The sequence below is a fragment of the Varroa jacobsoni genome, unplaced genomic scaffold (genome assembly GCF_002532875.2).
Source record: "Varroa jacobsoni isolate VJ856 unplaced genomic scaffold, vjacob_1.0 scaffold_245, whole genome shotgun sequence".
In the NCBI taxonomy this organism is placed as follows: Eukaryota; Metazoa; Arthropoda; class Arachnida; order Mesostigmata; family Varroidae; genus Varroa; species Varroa jacobsoni.
Window position 1 is genome coordinate 150,403 of NW_019213147.1, and position 19,373 is coordinate 169,775.

The 19,373-nt window shown below is 38.4% G+C and overlaps 1 protein-coding gene and 2 long non-coding RNA genes across 8 annotated transcripts; 2 read left to right on the forward strand and 1 right to left on the reverse strand.

Annotated features, from left to right (window-relative positions):
- The first annotated feature begins 371 nt into the window (after window positions 1-371).
- LOC111258551 (pseudouridylate synthase RPUSD2) lies at window positions 372-6,867 on the forward strand. 5 transcript variants are annotated; one of them, XM_022829920.2, is made up of 6 exons: window positions 372-479; window positions 1,247-1,752; window positions 2,024-2,541; window positions 2,787-2,979; window positions 5,828-5,943; window positions 6,624-6,867. In XM_022829920.2, the coding sequence occupies exons 2-6, from the start codon at window positions 1,317-1,319 to the stop codon at window positions 6,810-6,812; spliced, it is 1,452 nt and encodes a 483-aa protein (XP_022685655.1). In that variant the 5' UTR covers window positions 372-479; window positions 1,247-1,316; the 3' UTR covers window positions 6,813-6,867. The 5 variants fall into 5 exon arrangements, with proteins under 5 accessions (XP_022685655.1, XP_022685657.1, XP_086823629.1 ...); XM_022829922.2 differs by lacking the exon at window positions 372-479 and adding an exon at window positions 482-498; XM_086967503.1 differs by lacking the exons at window positions 372-479; window positions 6,624-6,867 and adding exons at window positions 491-807; window positions 5,023-5,078 and having other exon boundaries at window positions 5,828-5,910.
- LOC111258554 (uncharacterized) lies at window positions 5,984-16,990 on the reverse strand. The gene is made up of 2 exons (XR_002679059.2): window positions 16,875-16,990; window positions 5,984-6,388 (listed from the first exon to the last, which is right to left on the reverse strand). It is a non-coding gene; the product is annotated as an uncharacterized LOC111258554 (long non-coding RNA).
- On the forward strand, window positions 15,558-19,213 carry LOC111258553 (uncharacterized). 2 transcript variants are annotated; one of them, XR_002679057.2, is made up of 2 exons: window positions 15,558-15,985; window positions 18,789-19,213. It is a non-coding gene; the product is annotated as an uncharacterized LOC111258553 (long non-coding RNA). The 2 variants fall into 2 exon arrangements; XR_002679058.2 differs by lacking the exon at window positions 15,558-15,985 and adding an exon at window positions 16,120-17,364.
- The last annotated feature ends 160 nt before the right edge of the window (window positions 19,214-19,373 follow it).

The window sequence follows — 19,373 nt, forward strand, 5'->3', positions numbered from 1 at the left end:
GAAGTAAACTCTCGGCCTATACTGATGTCAAGTGACAGTTTTTCGCATATAAATATTCGTGTTGTCCACGTACTGCTAATCCGTGGCTTTCTCAATGTGGACAACTGAACTACTACTGACAATAACGTATGGAATGAATTATTCTTAGCCGCAGATCGATGTCTACTAATGCATTTCGACGACGCCCTCTTTCTTCTGACAGTCGCATCGGGCCTCCAAAACAATCATTAACCTAACCATTCTCGAAGAGCGAATAGTTTGAAAACTGGATACCACTTCTCGTGTACATGCAATACAGCGTAACAATTATTTTATACACAAGGCAAAAATTGTATGTTGGTAGTGATGTAGTGGTAACGTATATGCCTACTGAACTTAGGCACGTGTGATGGTGGAAGTTTGAATGCGGCCGGGGACACATTTGCTGCGTTCGGGAGAGGGCCAGCCATCTGACGAAATGTTCAGCGGCCATACTGAAAGTAACACGCGCAATATTTAGTTAGTAGGGAAATAACCTGCCAACCGTTGTTAATGTGCAAAGCATTGCATTTGGCTTTGGCCTGACAAAGGATTCCCCTTGAGTATGTCGAACGTAAAGGTTCATGGGCAGCCACAACTAAAAGTGTACTCTAAAAAATCAATTGCAGAAAGTGCTCGGAAAGTTAGCTTCGATAATATAACAACAGAAATTGCTTTTGGTGTTTTTCTCTATATAAAATCGGCTAGATTTTGCTAATTTTTAATGATCATTGGATACAAGGATAGAACCACCAAGCAGTTCATAACGCTAGAGGAAATGCTTCTCCTGTAAGAAATGGGAGCTTAAAAAGCTAGCTTATGTTACTCAATGTTTATTTTAATCTGTTCCTTTTGATTAAAATAGACTTCGATTCTCTAATTCTTGCAAGGACAGTGCATCACTTCGTGCATCTAGTCATCCACTTGTTTAAAAACCTCGATATAGCGTTCCACATGCGGCAAATAAGCAACAGCTGAATAGACGTCGCATAGACAAAGCACAAAGCGAGAGGCGGCAAATCCGCATTTGATAGTTGTGTTACATGTGTAGAATTAGGTACTATAATAAAATTAGATGTTACCGAAAAGATTGCTCTATAGGAATAGCGTTTGCTAGCTCAACGCTCGTCTGGTGACATTGTCGTTCAACAGTTTCATTAATCTCAAGTAACAAATGCTTATATTGTGCACACTAAATGTATCTCACCTGGAAAACCTATCTTCTTAGACACTTAGTAGTTTCATCGAATTTCTCACGAGCAAGGTCGTCACTCTCTGCTACTGCTGCAACCGTTGAAATGCCCGAAGATCCTCTTGCACCGCCACCTGTACCGGATTATCACCGCGGTGCGAAGCGTAAAGGTTCCGGGGACGAAACACAGTTGATGCCTGAAATTGTTGATGTAAAGAAAATTCGAATGGGTAATAAGGACCTACGGCCCGGATTCTCTGAGGACCGTTTCGATGAAACTGATTATTATTTCGAAAACGGGCTAAGAAAGGTGTATCCTTATGAATTTACATATTCCACATTCACCAAGGGCCGCTGGGTAGGTAGGCCACTCTTGGACGTGTTTAGACAGGAATTCCGCGCACAAACTTTGGAATACTACAATAACGCCATTGCTAGTGGTCGTGTGCGTGTCAATAACGAATCAGTGGGTCTTGATTACCGCCTGAAAGACGGCGATCTTATGATAAACAGAACCCATCGACATGAAGTGCCTGTCATTGGTAAGTTTGTTAGTTATTCTCTTTCTTGTTTTTTTTTCATGACTCGTAACCTACGATTTGTTTGGAATCTTTGCGCGCTTATAGAACGAACAGATAGCATAAATGAAAAGTAATTGATACATTTCTTAGCGCATATTGAGTGCTCAACAAAGTCATCCAATGTATTGTGCCAGTCTCTCTGTTTGCCTCCCGGTAGTTCGTTGTATCTTCCTTGATTCGTTGGATGAAACAAGAACGCGAATTATAAAGGTTTTGTTTGTTTTTTCGATAGGTTGTAAACTCAAAATTATCCATGAAGACGATCACATGCTAGTGGTCGATAAGCCTCCGTCGATACCTGTGCATCCGTGCGGTAGATATCGTCATAATAGTATTATTTTTCTTCTTGCCAAGGAATTCGGAGTCAAGAAGATCCATACCATCCACCGTCTTGATAGGCTCACTTCAGGAATACTTATGTTTGCCAAAAGTCTCGAACGATCACAATTTATGTCGTCACAGATTCGGAGCTTAGCTGTCCAAAAAGAGTATTTATGCCGGGTTGAGGGAGAGTTTCCCGTCGACGAAGTGGAAGTATCCGAACCGATAGAGGTATTCTCTAATAAAATTGGAGTTTGTGGAGTAGGTCGCGAAGGAAAGGCATGCACGACATTATTTAAACGACTTAGCTTTAATGGTAAGTCGAGTGTTGTACTTGCAAAACCAAAACAAGGCCGAATGCATCAGATTAGAGTGCATCTCCAATACCTTGGACACCCGATTGTAAACGATTCCCTATACAACGATGTGGTGAGTCGTCTCTGGGCAACTAGCACAAATTGTGCTTCAGCTATGTTAATATACAGTACTGGTATAGATATTTACTAGAAATCGCGTTTGTATGAATCAGTTAATCGGCTAAACAGATCAGATAATATCGCATAACTTATCAACGGCATAACTATAGCCTACAAAAGACAAAGGCTACTTTATGATCTGTCGATCGAATTATGGAAAATTTGCTAAGATTTATTGTGTAATTTGTCAACTTACAGATCTTCGGTAAAAACAAGGCCAAAGGTGGTCTTTCAGAAAAGACTAAGGACGAGCTAGTTGCTGACTTACTCAAGCTGCACACGATAGAAAACTGGCTCAAGCCGATGACGGAAAAAGATGTCGAAGAACGCAGAAAAGAATGGGGCAGCATGTCTTCCAAGAAAGGGACAACTCGTGAAGACCCGTTCAAAGGTTATCCGCCTAGCCTTGAGCACTACATAGACGATGACTTTAAACGTAGTATCCGAGGCTACCAACAGGAGAAAATGGCATTTTTTGAATTTTGCAGGGAGTGCAATAGCCAATACACAGACCCCCTTCCACATGATTTGCTAATATATTTGCATTGCTATAGATACCAGGGAGATGGCTGGGAATATACGGCAAGTTGGCCCAACTGGGCTAAAGAAGAATGGGATATCGATTAGAGCCTTTCTTACAATGGTTTATATGGATGATGTGCGGTTTCTATTTGATGTGGATCCGATGACTGATGAGCGTATGTAGTGTCAGAACGAATGCTTCATTACCTAGATGTTTGGGAAGGCTCATTTCCTATTTTTGTATAGGAAACTTTACTAATAAATTAATGTTTGTATGTAATATACTGTGTTTTTTCAGTGTTGTAAAATTGAAATTGACTGATACACTATTAAAACTGGCAGTACACTAAATCTCAAGGTGATATACGTTAAATGCTTTGTCAGTTTCGAAGCTCAATCGTTTTACTTGTTATTGCCAAAGATTTCATTTCTGTTATTTAAATAATTACTGTTGATGTATATGTGTGCGTTCTCTTATAACGCGATCTCACGTGAAAAACACTAAAAAAGACTTTTCTGGGAAATTTAATGTAATAATAGTGATGAGAACACGCGCACTTTCATAATGAGAAAAACTTATAAGAAAATTTGTTAATTGTTTGCTGGAATATCGTTATCAATAAAATGTGATTTTTGGTTGCCTCTATTAGTAATTAAAGCTGTATGAGCAAAGCCCAACTAGGATCAATACGATTTGACAGGTTTTTACAAATAGACCATCTTTTTGCAAATTATTTTTTTGAAATTATATCTTTTTCTCTGTGGGTGCAAGTGAATCTTTACGTTCCGCATATTAAAAAGGAACCTTTTCTGAGGTCCAAATTTAACGCAGTGCTTCTCGGATTCTCGGGTAATATTCTACCGAACTTCAATTTTGATGGGATTGTAGCAAATAGTTTATTGTCTGTTGGAGTCTAGAAGCTAGATCCTATGAAAGCCTATATTTTTTTTGAAAATTGTGCTATTGATTTGTGAACAAGGATTCCCTGTTACAGCTTGTTGTTACAAGCTGTTTGTTTGCATACGTTGTCAGAATGATTATGTGAGGCATAAGAGAATCCATATTTAATATGGCTGGTTGTTAGACGGCTTTAAATGTTATGCTGTATATCTCAAAAACACCACAGTATACTCTCAATACGTATACGTGTGATATCACGGCATACATTATTGGTAGAAGATACTGGAGCTATATAGGCCCATAGTTTTTTCTGTGAATGGAACGCTTGATTTGAAAATAAATGCTATGAAGCTCTTAACATTTTTAAGACACAACTGAGACAGAAATTAGGCACATCAAAGATACTGGATTTTTCCATATTAAAATTTTAAGACGTAAAATTATTTGGGTCAGTTAACACTTCTATGGTCATTTTCGAAAAAAAACTAACGATTGCATTGCTGCAGTGCACCACTGAGGCAGAACTATAGTGCTGTTATATCATTACTATAGGTAATTATTATTATAGGTGCGATTAGCAATGTGTAACATTTGTACCATAATTATAGATTGTTTCCCTTGATTTTTTGATAATGAAATACAACTACGAATAAAACTCGGTTTTACAATGTATCGTGAAACTTCATGAGAGAGCTAGCTTACCACTAAATTATCAGCAATCATTGTCCTTTTTAGCCAAGCTTGCATTTTCTGCAAGACAAACATCTTCCTTTAGTTTTATTAGTAACATCTCAGCATTATTCCTTAAAACAAAATAATTAGTGGCTTTATTTCGTGGGTCGGTACGAGTCACCGACGCAGATGTCTTCGTAAACGTTTTTTAAATATCATTAAATCGTAAAAAATATTAAGCCTTTTTTAGTCCACAAAAATAGAGAATTGTTTGTCAGATACAACGGGTTATTTCTTTCTCTTATCACCAAGCTTGATTTTAATGGTCGCGTTCGATAGATTTTGACTTATAGGGTCGGCTATCACCTGCATTAAATGTACATCTGTGTTATTGCGTAAGTGTAATTCATTACGCTCATTTTTGGACTCAGACAAACACTGTCCAACCCTTATACAGTACTATACTATATAAGGAGCCTTGTTGGACTTTGTTCATGTGTAACACATAATTTTCCTCCTAGATTACTCCTTTATGAGAAAACTCAGGCGAACTTTTCTGTATGCGACAGACGACTGTCATGGAGTCAATGCTTCAATAAATAATACGATCCTTGCCGTCGTCTGACTTTATTCGGCAAACAAGTCGTGACATGATGATCATTCTGTTACTAGAAATAAGATTGGCAGGAAAGCCTGCCACGCCTATTTGGTCAGCCTGTATATAGTGCATCATCCGGTTTCCCTAAGTTCAATATGTACACGGATGAAATAGCTCCTCTTTATTGTTAACCCGAGAGTTGTTATTATATTCTACAATATATCGAATATTGTTGAAGAGACATGTATGATTATTAAACAAGCGTTTCAAACTATGTTGTTTGCATGATTTGGGGGTTCGGCCAACAGTCAATTTATCAATTAATCGTCTACCAACTTCTAAAAAAATTACCTACTCATTAATTACAAATCAGCTTATTTTAAAAAGTGCACAAATGTACAGATAATTATCTCAGTAACTCTAAGTTTGTACCGCGATTCCCCAGCAGATAACTACAATCATTTGAATCATTCCTTCTATTTTTTCATGCTATCTGCATGCATAAAGTAATCGCCTTCCTGGTTTCTTCCCATATTTTGTTTCTAGCAAAGGTCCACATGATGCCATTTGATGCCGTCATCCGACCAATTCCATCCGTCCTAGACGAGGTCAAGGTAGCCTCCTTGATGGAGGCATTGCGTGGACCCAACGGCGATTCCAAGGTGCGTGTTAGTACCGCGGAAGAAATTCTACTTGCGATCATTACAAGCATTTACTTGTCTTTATTAAATACTTCTCCTTCAAATTTTTTTTCTTTTGTTAAGTGCAGATGTTAATTTCGTTCATTTTTTAGCATTTCTCATATTTTTAAGCATACTTCTTCAAACAGGATATAAATATTAGGGTGAGGGCAGCCGCGTCTGCGTTGTTATCCATACACAACTTCATAATACCTCTATGTTCCGAGTTGCATGCCCGGTATCGCCGTTAGGCGATCTATCACGAAACGAGATCTGTCTGTACCCGCATTTAAACTTAGACCACAAAGTGTCCCTAAGATTAGAAGGCGAACACGTTTGCTTAGCTTGAGCTCATTTTGGTGTGGTTCGACGACTTCGGGGTCCAAGCTGTTAATTGAAGAAAAATCAAGGAGTAGGTGCCTCGAGCCTGCCAACAACACATAAATAAAACAAATAGTTTTTGTGGAAAGGGAAAGTCGATTTTATATTTTCACGCTTTCGTTTTACTGAGAGTAGAATTAGCGTACTTTACTTATAATATCTTTTTGATTAGCGTTAGAATAGCTTTTTAATCTTCCATCTCTCAGACTTACATATTTAGGTATCGATTTATTTACTAACAGCGTTACCTAAACATTAATTAGGGTATTACTGTTTCGCAGGTTCCACCTGTAGATGTACTATGGATAAAAGGACGTGAAGGCGGTGATTACTACTACTCGTTTGGGGGATGCCATCGTTATGAAGCCGCAAAGAGATTAGGCTTGAGGCAGATTCGAGTGAAAATCATTAAATCTAATATTCAAGATTTACAAATATACCTTGGCGCTAGCACACCAGATTTGAAGTAATATATTTCATTCAGATATTTTAATGGCATGCTAATAAATTCAAACTGCCAATTGCTTTTGAATGTTCTCATAATTTAGTTTGCAAGTGGTCGGCTTTTGACAAGAGCAAAAGTTCGTAGGGTATGCGACTACCATTGACAACAGCAGTCAAGGCAAGGTATGCTCAATCTGCATTTAGTCGCGTGCTTTGATAAAGCTGGTGAAAACATCTCTGCGGCGGATTTCAGTAGCCAATTATTTATATTGTTTTCTGATTAATCATTTAGCGATAGCAAGATTTTTATCTTTACTTTTATATGAGGTATAATTTGCAATACTGATAATGAGTCGTTATTTGACTCGCAAATTCTGCGTAATATATCCTTCTTAGAGTAGCGTTCACGGCGTTAACGAAATAGGCACAAGTATTTGTTTATAGGGAGGAGTTGGTCTGTTTATTAGGATTCTACGGCGACAAATCACTGGGTTTACCTAAGATAAATGCAACAACACGCATTACTTTGCCGCGACAGCCCAGATCTTCATTTAACAGCACTATAGACTGTACGAAGGGCTGGTGTTATCGGGTCAGAAAGTCAGTGATATCGCCTGTCGAGTAATTTCTATTACTGCGGATTTTCCGCTTTTTTTTTTCTTGAGTAACGTAGTTTCTTCTTGACTGCTTGTCCTGGCATGGCCACAAGTAATATACGTATGTTGTTGAGGTTTCGTAACGAACATTCAGCTAAGATTAAATATGACTTCGCATATACGCTATTTATGTGGTGGCAATTAAAAAATCAACTATTGTATTTCAAAATCAAATTTAATTTTTTCACTTTTGCTGGCACTAGATAAATACTTTGTATACACAGGTTAACAACACAATATCCAGAGATGTGTTTTAAGAAACACTTTACGTTATACGGGTCATTAGAGTCACATAGAACTTGTAAGATTGATTTAAAAGGTTTGCCAGATGTACTAAAGATGATACCAGGGTGCAATAACTGACATGATATCTGTTACAATTTAGCCGGTATCTGGAGCATCCGCATGCATCGTCGCACATGTGGAAACCCGGTTTTCTGCAGAGCCTATAGTGGAACCGATGCACGATAATGCTAATGTCGCCAATAAGTGATTTATGAGGGCGGAGAAGCTAATCAGGCAAGCCGTCGAGTTACCGTGGTACGTTAGCTCCTTGTATTATTGACGTTCTCATCGACGATAATACGGGCCTCCAGGCGTTCAGAGTATTATTACCTTCTTGACGCATACATTTTTCGATGGATCCCCTAAAAAGCGAAAGTTAAAGGGTAGGCCTAGGCCTGTATATGTTATATAATTATCTAGACTGTCCAAGTAAGACCGTAAGTATGGTTAAACTACGGCCTGCGTTTCCGGGGATGATCGAGACACTATACGGTAAACTGGAAAACTTCAACCAAATGCTGCGTATACGTTTCGTTCTTTATTACATTATGTACAAGAAGAACTTCGGGGGCGCGTTTTAGAAGCCTGTTTACCTCTGAGCGTCGCGACAAAGCTTGGCGTTTGACAATGCGTGCAAATGCAACTTCGGCAGCGAGGTCAATCACCATGAATATGTAAGTACGGATGGTTGCACCCTCTGACAGGGAACGATCTTCACTTTAAAACTTTATTCTTTCTCTGGTTATGTTCATTGCAAACGTATCAATAACCGGACTTCTTGCATCTCCTAGAAAAATTCATGTTGGGATGAAATTGTCTATTCTATGAGCGTATGTTGAAATGCCGCATTACTTGCAGCTTAAATTTAGCCGGTCGAGGAGAGCGTTATAGTCGCCAAGAAAAGACAGAATGAGAAGACAGCGCTTCCAGTCCATTGGCAAGTTTCTCCAGCAGTACTTACCTTAATTCTAAATCAGCCGTCCGGACATAGGTTGCTACGGTTTACAAAGTAAGTAGGACGATATTTTAGTATAGAGGCACGTAAACTGGCTTTGATATACGCAAATTTTTATTTGTGCACGAGGTTAGTTTTGTTTCGCTTCAAATATTTCACCGGTCGGTATAGTACGATCTTTTCCTCTGCTTTTTTTCGTTATGCAATGCCAATTTGTGTTTCGATAAATTCAAGGTAAACAATGCAGACACTCTTGAGCCTCACCATGTTAAATTTGTCTTAGGTAGCGTTTTTAATATGTAATCATCTAGTAAATGCATTAAATTAACACTTCTTTTGAAGGAAAATGAACCCTTATTTATATTATTTACGATACTTAGGATTTCGAATGACATAATAAATGTAGATGTACAGGTCTACATTATTTGCTGTGAGAAGTTTATAAAAAATAAACCATTGCCTTTTATATAAATATACATATATTTGAAAATGTATTATATATTTTGGTGCAAAGAATCAAACTCTCAAAAATGTGAATTTATACCAAATCTATATTTTCATCGATTTTTGTAACTTTCATACGAACTGTAACCGAACGTTTGTGTTTAGAAAGCAGTGTAACAATTTTGACTTGCTTAGATATCTGGCAAATTGTGGCTTTAGAAGTGCTCTTTAGAAGAGAAGTTAGTTCGTTAAATGGTTAAAGATATAAAAAATACTTAATACCTAATTCGTTAACTTGGAACGTTTTTTAAAAAGGATTGAGTACGACCATTTCATATGGGTCAAGTGCGGAGCTCAACTCCGGCGATTCGACCTCGTCTCGCCGAACTCAACATCCATTAGTCGGTAAAGTGAAATCACGCGCTTGTCATTTTAAGTTGAGATGCACTAAGCAGGGGCAACTTTGGTAAGTTCCTTTAGTGTTTTGTTTTAAAAACGGTTCATATATGTTAGACTTCGTATAGGATAAAAAGACACGAACGAAAACGGCGTTGAAATGCATTGGTACATTCAAGTTATTAGCCTACACGGTCTCCCAAGACTCATACACAATGTACACTGCAAATTTTAAAAGCTCTCAAAGGTTGTATTTCTTGAAGGATCATAGAAAAGGCTAAGCAGCATTTGGTGGGGAAGCCGTTCATCATATGCCTCTTATCTTGACTGAATAAACAGTAAGCAATATGCCTAGATAGCATGAAGGTTAATTCTACAAAATCATAACCATTAAGCAGGATGATTTTATCGAGGGCAAAGATTTTTCTATGACCTTGATTTTTACTAAAACAGATGCATAATGGCTGAATTTGCGCGAGATAAAAAGTGAGGGGGTTTGAGATCAACTAGTTACATGACCATACTTTTCGGCACATAAACAGTGCTTCCATTGAAAAAGGAGGTGCGGGTGCGTAGGTAAACTGCAAAGTCTAGCTAATGAGTAGACATATTAGTCGGCCTTCAGCTGTATTCGTCCTATACATGATGGTAATGCCCCTAGAGGGTCCACATATTGACAATAAATAAGCATTCATGCTATTTTAGCAGCCATCTGCGAGTTCGGCAGAGGTAACTTGGTTGCCGACTTTCGATCTGAATAATAACTGTTGAATCATACGTCTTCAAGACGCTCAAGGTAAGGTGGCGCGAGTTCTGTGCCCTCAACATCGCGATAGGTGTGAAAGGAGACTGATTTATAACGCGAGGAATTGATTTGGTCCGCGCGACAAGTGTACTGCTGCCTGTTATTAACGGATAAACAGGTCATGTCTTTATATTAAGCGTCGTGAAAAAAGGTTTCGAGTAGAATGGAAAAATCGTCGGTTAACATTTACCATATGAGTGACTGAAATAGACTTTGAACTTTTGTCACAACACACGCCCGTTCAACAAAGTACAGTAGTAAATTCCCGCGTGGGGACTAGAGCTAGCTTTTGGCTATTATGTGACTAGTAGCCTGAGGCAAAAGCATCAAAACGAGTCAATTATCAGTAAAGCAGCAATTAAGCTCTGTTGTTTCGTGAGTTTGGATATTTCAATTGATTGTCGTGATGTCACATATTTCGGAACACAGGTGCGGAGAACAAGCAACTGCTCCGGTTTTTTACTTGGTTAAATGGTCCCTTCTCATTAGCCCCTTTTTAGGAATTAGATCCTTACACCATTTCAACTAGCCTTATTGACAGGCTAAGTTGCCAAAATGCCAGTCAAAGAAATCTACTACTTTGCAAAATGTAGATTCTGCGCAGTACATACTCAGAAACTTTAGTCAGAGGAGATCGTTATGCATTTAACCATTCTACGTTGCGTTCCCGACGCGGTCTTCCGCATTCTGGTGCCGCTGAGAGAACGGATTCTGCGCTAGACACATGTATGTTTGTTTCTTATAAGAACTGTTTGCAGGTCCCATATTGCCTTAACTGCTTGCACTTAAGGTTGAAGTTTCAAAAAATTATATAAAACATTGGTGCTCATCTGCTCAGTTGCAAAGTTTTTGAAAAAAAAGCAGCACAGAGACAAATGATGGTACCGACAAAGAACAACAGCTAGTCCACTTCACTGCAGGCTGAGTGTAACATAAACGCTAGTTTAAGGATCATAACAAGTTTATATTGTATATAGCTTAAGTCAGGTGAAGACGCGCACCGACGGCTTGTAGAATTGATTCACAGCGATATATTTATTCGTTGTTGGATACTTAAACGGAATCAATCAGCACAGCTTGGCTTACGGAGAATAACTATCGTACCTAGTTCTATGTACTACTCTACATAGGTGATAAAATAGAGTAAGTCCAGAAATATAGAGTACATATCAAGGTAGAGCTTTATTGAGATAGAATACCATTTTGTGGGTAGGCAGCTCGTAGGAGACATTTAGAATTCTATCAACTAGATCGATACCATCACTTTTATTGTTTCTATATGTGGATGACTTATTTAGTAGGGCAGCGCCTACAGGGCTGACATGTTAGCTTTTTAGCACTGTCGACAACACTTACTTTGATAGGTACTTCAAGAGACAAACAAACAGAGGATTTATATGAGAGGTATATCGAGACTGCGTTAAGGGAACGGAATGAATATCTGTGTTTGTCATCCGTCATTCGAAATTCGGATAAAGTGGCCGAATTAAGCTTGGAAAATGGAGCTTGCAAATGTCACGGTCTGCAATTTAAGAGGAACGTGAAAAACCTTAAAAGTATTGGTACGGATTTACATTGGTACAGCCTCAGATTTACAAAACACCCCAGGTAAATAAGTCGTACTATTTTCTGAAGGAACAGTAAGGGTATTCAGAGCCAGAAATATTGTCCAGAATCAGTGTTGCTTGCAAGTGCTTTTATCAGATCATAATTTTACAAATTTCGAACCATGGAACGTATGTTAGGTCAGCTACATAAAGACCAAGTTCGGGGTGTCATTGCATAGTTCAATTAAAATTTTTTTTTACTTCCCTAGTTGATATTTAAATTAATCCTTAGGCGTTAGAGTTTTTATTATAACAATGGAAATCTATCCGCCTATTTTATCACACATTGTTGTAACTTTGAGCCGCTGGCAAAGGGCAGGCGAAACGTTATTATAATAATAATAACGAATAGCTTTCTTGAATAACGAATAGCTTCTTTCTAGCTTGAATAGCTTTCTGGGAAATTAACCTACAAGATAAACTCATAGCTTCAGCACTTTTTTTTCGCTCATTGGCTAGCCGTTAAGGCATTACAGTTTTTCGGTCTTAATGCCATCGTCGCCCAATGCTATCTCCTGAACTACGCGAATCTTCTTTCTCTCTGAACTATCTCTCACAGCGAGATGCTGTGACACGAAACGACCATTTGAGTTTTGCGTTTTTGTTACTTTGATAAAAGGGATTGTCGGTTCTGTGAAACCGTAATTTTTGGCGCTACTTTATTAAGCGAAATAATAGGTAAAACAACTAGTAGTTGCAGTAGCTGTAATAGCGAGCTTTAGCTTTTCGAACCTGCTGCTGGGAAAGTTATCCGTTCCCGACGTAGTCTGTGAACGGATTTCGATATACCGCAATTTGAGCTTCTAGATATTGCTTGCTTTTAAGGAGTGCCCCCAAATGTAAGCAACTTTAGAAACCAGCTACAAGTATACTATGTATAGAATAATAGCAGACTTACATGACTGCTTAACACAGATGAAGCTATATTTCTGTTGACCTAGCAAAGAAGACAGCACTTTTTTTAGCCACCTATCTTCTTTCAAAAACTATTTACGCACACTTTTTAATTTTCTGTCCTGACTTTTTTTGAACAAGCTATAGCTAAGTTAAATTAGCTGGAGGTATATAATGTTTATTCAAGCATCTAACCCGTAACTACATGCAACTTTGAGCTGACTCTCTATCTGGGAAAAGGTTATGTGAAACAGAGGTCAATGGTAGTTTTTGTGTTACAAAGAAACACTTACTTATAGTGTTGACAATATCAAGCCTCTACAATTTTAGAGACGGTTAGAAATTTGCGTTACCAGATTTTCTCTTTGAGAAAGCAGGCAACTAAATATTTTTTCGTATTTTATCGAACCTTTATCGAAAGATTTAGAAATAGAAAATTTGAAAAAAAACGTTCTTCTATCATGTTTGGTATACTGGGTCAAAGCCGAATGTTCAAAGGAAAACTGAGAGGGAATTTTTTTTTGAAAAAAGTTTTTAGATGTCCATTTTTCTGCATGCGGTGCGCCGCAGTTGATGTGATGCAGTTGTGTGTAACGGGAGGGTGACCTAAAAATTCATGAGCCTAGTCAAGACATGGAAGCAGGCCATAGTATCATTATTTGAAATCTAATATTACCTCAGTGCGATATTGTCTGCCAGCAGGACGCTTTAAGGCTGAACAAGGAACATCGTAGAAACTGTCGTGATCAAAAAGAGAGTCCCACGGTATCAGACAAACAACACAGTCGTGAAGTCTAGTCGGCCTAATGTAAAAAAAAGATTAGAAAGCTCAGTAGAGTTCCACTACGTGCGTCAACTTACATCAGTCAACTAGTCACTATCTTTTTCTATTGTTCGTTTTTTATAACGCTATGTTGTATGGCTATATATGCATGTATAAAACACGATAAAGATACGTGAACTTTAGTTTTGCAAACGGTGTCCAACCAGTTTCTTTGTAATAGGTTTATCTACGATGAGCTAACACGATAAAGCTACACTTATGGAATAATAAGAAATTAGCAGTACATGATTTATGTTAAACCTTCTGCTGAGGAGTAAAACAAGGAGAGAAATTGTGATATTATCACACATACGATCTTCACTAAATTCACTAATAACACTTAAAATTAGAAAATATAGTTGGAATAGCTGACGTCGTGTCTGGAGTTTACGTCGTACGAAAATGAAGATCGTGGCTATGAGAGCTCCTTCAGTTTGCAATGTGTGGACAAATATCGTAACCACGATTTCGTCGTCGCTTTATGAGAACTCCTTCTCTTTGTCTCGAAGTTTATCTTACTCAATTTTTCGTTCAAACCATGCATCCTAGAAGATACGTGACTATTAACCGTGGACCCTCAAAGTTCCGTAAGCCAATATTTATTCGTCTGAAGTACGTCAGCTTTATCATAACACACGCGGCACCGTGGCACGCGTGATATAGGTACTCAATCTACGGTCAATTAAATAAAATATCAATTCACTTTAAGTGTTTGCGATTATTTTCAATCGAAAATATTGAAGCAGTATACTAGTTGCTGCTATGAATCTGCGAATTATGCGCTTCTAGACCAAGTTTCTGACAATTTTCATATGCTTTTTTACTCTGTCTTTACATAGAAGAGTATGCCCGGGGAGACAATATCTGATTCTTTCTCTATTTTCGTACGCTATATAAACAGGTAATTGAGCTCATGGAAACATGCTGATTACTTTTTTTTCGTCCAAAACGTTTATTAAGGCGAAGCATTTTACCTTATCAAGCTTAATTTCTATATTGCAATGATCAGGCCAATTGACTCACAAATTAGCGGCGAAATTAACACTTAATTGCGTTCTATCTGTTGTAGATTTTTATAGCTATAGCTGCCTCACATTGACCGATCATTGCTTTATGGTTTACCTCGAGTGTTTTTTTCGATACACGGGCCTCTAATCAATCTTGTAAACGATAAGGATGTTTTTCGCAGCGTCCAAATGGCAGGTCACAAGATAATCAAAGGAGCCTCTATAATCGACTTATTCAATTGTAAGTTCATGTTGGCCGTAGGCTTGCATCTGATGCCAAGGCAGGTGAAACATTATTGAACTCTCAGCATCAATCTAAATTGGCGAATAGTATAGTAAAGAAAATTAAAATGATTTCACGCAAATAATTAAGAATGAATAGCATTTAGAGATTGTTTGCTGTGGCAAAGAACACATCCAAATGCTATCGACGAACGAACCTATTAATCAACTCTGATATTGTCCTTTAAGAAGATGTTGGGAAGAAGCAGTTTCCCAAGAGTAAATTCTGTTTATAGCAACGATTTGCGCTCATCTGAGTTGCACCCGTTTCTAACTGGCTGTCATGAAGTTTGCTACATATGATACGCTAGATCGAAGCTCGGTTTTTTGCTTAGACCATTCGAATAGAGTGGCGTTTTCTCGGAATCGTAATATTCATATATAATATATAATTAGGTACGCGGATTTTTACGGTCGTAGCCTAAAAATAATACTGGATTTGCAAATTCGTTTGCAATCTCCACCACCAGTGCTATCGAACTTTCGGGTTTTCTATTAAACCCCTTATATTAGATGCTTTTAATGCCAGCTGTGTCTGGCTCGTTCTTCGTCTGAATATTTATCATCAACATTGTATATTTCAAGGTCAACAATGGAAGTAGCAAGCTTACGTAACTTGAGCTAGAGTATGTATGTGATTGTGTACTTTTGAAAGTGACGCAGATTTTGTTGTTTGTTGACCATACTATATATATGTACAAGTTTTACGAGTTTGCAATTTGTGATTGCTGCAAAATCCCAGAATGTCTGCTCTATGTATCCTTCACTGCTGCTGCTGCTGCTGCTGCTGTTGGCATCTTATAAGAGTATAAACCTGAAAAATGTAGTTCCACAGGGAACGTCCATAGCGAAAGCCCTATGCTTTGTTCGCAAGTTGCACGGTGTGTGAACGTTTCGTTCGCAAACGTAAAGTTCTGTTTAGAAAATGCTATGGAACGATGCGACGAGGGCGATGTTTAAAGAGCATATGATTCCCTCAGTCCTGCTGTGAACATGGTAATGCGAGAGCGATACGATCTGTGCGCGTTGGTTGATTCTATTTTCGGTATGTCCAGTCTAATTGAATATGTGTCTTCTAGGAACCCAGACGTCAAATGACAATAGTACTGGCATCGTTTGAAAGTCTATGGTTTTAATACATTAAGGCTTGTTTCTGAAATATCACATTGATTTTATTATGTGACTTCAAAATAATTGCGAAGACACCAGATTATATGATATGTTTATCCGATAAAGTCCTTTGCCTTAATATGTTGTTAGCAACGCTGGTAACAAGCTACAAGGGAATACTGTGACCTCATATACAGATACTTCTTCGCCTAATCAAAGATTAAACTAAATACATTTGAAAAAAAAATTACCTCAAACTACGATAATATGATATCTGTTACCGGATTACATTTACCGGTTAGAATTAAGTTTCGAGCAGGACGTCAGGTCAAGCAAAAAAATTAATTTTGATAAATATTAGAGGGTAGAGGTGTGACGAAAACACTCTCATTTAAACCTAACGCAGCAATGTTCACAAATGCAGCTGCTTCTATCGCCTAATCACAGTTGTCAGACTTTTCTACGGTATACGTTCGAGACAGCGCGTCGTGCTTGATTTTAATATCACAATTATTATTATTATATTAGATCCTTTAGTCTAAAGAAGGAGCTATATAGAAACAAACAATGAACAACGTTAATAACAATGAATAATAATAATAATAAGAAAGTTGTAAAAAGATGCATCTTCTACACCGATTCCTTTCACGATTTGATGTATTGTCATAAAGCAATGTAATAATTACTAAAACATCTTAATAACCTGAACAGAGTAATGGGAGGACCGCAGACAAGGTAAACGCAATAGGCCAGCAAGACCTTCAACACAACCGTAGCGATCTAACGAAACTAGTGCATTAGGTGACCAAAGGTGAAAAACCTACCAGGCTTTGTTCCGCTTTAGATTCTCCTGTTGCGTTGCAAAAAGCGACAGGACAATGCTTGCTAAGGTGGCTAAGGTCGAGAGCACAATGTCGACTAGACTACTATGACATTTGCCTGGTATTCTGAGATTTTCATTCACTAAATCCTCAAGCCCGTATTCCTGGATTTTGATAGGAGCCAATTCTATCACACCAAAGCTCGTAGGGCTGGCCAGTAGGTTTGCTCATAGCTCAGTAGGACAAAGCTTATAACTAGCTACTTTTCGCATGTGTTTGACTCGTGCCCTGATCAAAAGCAGCGGTTCCTTTCGTATACACCGTTACTGGATGTTGCTGATTTGTCGAGTGGACTGATTCTGGACAATGGGCCGTTCTGTTTGCGTATGTGCATCGGTTAACATCAATGTGTCATCAAGCGTCGTTGAGCGTTCTCACGCTTTGTTTCACACTGTAGCGCAGTCGTCTCCTGTGCCTGACGATAGCATCGATGGTATGAACTCAAAATATTTTAGTTGCTCGATGATGCATTTTTCTAAACAAGCCTCTCACAGTGTCGTTCTGAACGAACTGGATTCTGGGGCAGTTACGCTAGTTAATGTAGCCCGACGAAGGGCAATCGTGGAGTGGATTAGCAAAAAAAAATTGTTGCCACATGAGACAAAGGCAAGTAGGTCTAATACAGAACTGCCTATTACAAAACTCGTCTCATCTTCAGTAAACATTCGTTGAGCCCATTCACGCCTCTAATCTTCCGCTAAGCTCTCTTATCTATGTATTTCTTTTTACTATAGGCATATACATCTAGCGGGATTAGCTAACTTTGAGCCACCTTCCGATTCAAAACAGCTCCCTTTGTCAACTGCATAGTTTTCCATAGCTTCAAACGGCTGTAATAATTCTTTTTTCGCTAACTTTCCGGCTGGCGGATATGCTATGCCAGCTTATCTTAGCCGCAACAAAGTCACCTATTGCATGCGAAGCGAACATTGCATTAATAGCGACACTGATAATTGAATTTAACTGTACCCAGCGTAGAAATCGATTGCGTATTCTCGTCTCTGTCGGAAGAAAAACAGATAGACGACAAACTGGTTTTTGTCGATCATCATGAGGAGTTATTATTTGTCGATGGAGACTTCTGCTGGCCATATTCGTCTGACGGACGACAATGAGTGGCTGAACAAACGGTGGGCAAATTTTTGTAATGTGGGCATCCCTTTGAGAAAATAATCTCTTTTGAACGTCCATAAGCGGCTTCAGTGGCCGAGATACTAGTTATCATCGCATGTCACTAATATTCATTGACTATTGGATGGTTAGCTAACAAGTATACCTGAATACCTTTTTTTGTTTTTTAAAAAAATAAATACTTATAGTAGAGAATTGCTTTTGTAAAATCTGTCTCCACAGCGAGCGACTTTTAAAGACGTCCTATACTTTTTTTTGAGGAAGTGCGTGACGAGCTTTTTTTACATACATCGAACGGAAATTCATTTAACGTTGTCCAGTGTAGTTACTAGACATATGGTGTCTGCTTATCCTGTCCGCCAAACCTAGAAATACGCACTGAACATAACATGCATACTTCGATCAGTCTTGTATGCAAAGAGCACGATATACTTTCAGTAATGTTCTATGACCTTTTTTTTTGGTGGACGTATGAATTAGCATTCGTTGGAGAATATCAGAATAGCTTTGGTGACGATAGAAGGGTTCCGTGTTTCTGGGGCATATGATTGCTATTATCGCACACTACGTCCCCTGTCTGGCTGTTTCCATTTGCAACGAGACGAGACACTTCAGGTTAATCTTCACCTGGCATCGTCCATACCATACCATACGAAAACGATCAGAAGTACGCGTAAGCAATAAGTTCTTTCGCTGTGTTTTCTCATGTATACGTTCCGATTTCAGCAGCTGGCCCCCTTTCGCTGCGAAACTAAACTACAAGCTGTTTCCAAAATTGATGACGGCCGAGATGGTTTAACAGGGTTTACGTTACGGCACGGATTGTCGCCCTCTTTCTGATCCGCTCATTTTGTGGTCTTACTGAAACAGTCTACGAAAATGTCAACATGAAAAGGGAAGAAATAAGGTATTCTTTGTAAGGTCTGCAATGGAGAATTTTTAATTCTGTCCTGGCGCTTCAGAGTACCTCACGCAGGGCCTGTCTCGTCCTAATAAGGGATGATCGAATCGAGAGGGAAAATACCGAAAAAAAATTCGTGTCGAATATGTGTTGTTGAAAGGAAAATTGAAAAAGCCTTCTCCTGTGCTACGTATAAAAAATAGATGTTTCAATTAATAAATAAGCAGTTAAATTATAAGCTATTCTTTAAGGATCGAATGCTTTTTCTTCTAATGGGTTAAGCGCAAAGTACGTGTATATTACGTAAAATATGATGATCCCACCTATGTCACTTGAAGAATTTGTTATACTACTGTGGAATGCAATCGGTTAAAACCGAAAGACTTAATTAGACAAGCGTAACTTCGACG

Coding starts and splice junctions, on each gene's coding strand:
- LOC111258551 (XM_022829918.2), top strand. CDS start 743: ATGATCATTGGATACAAGGATAGAACCACCAAGCAGTTCATAACGCTA. Junction 808..1,246: donor CTAGAGGAAATGCTTCTCCT/GTAAGAAATGGG, acceptor CTATCTTCTTAG/ACACTTAGTAGTTTCATCGA. Junction 2,980..5,827: donor TCGTGAAGACCCGTTCAAAG/GTTATCCGCCTA, acceptor TTTTGTTTCTAG/CAAAGGTCCACATGATGCCA.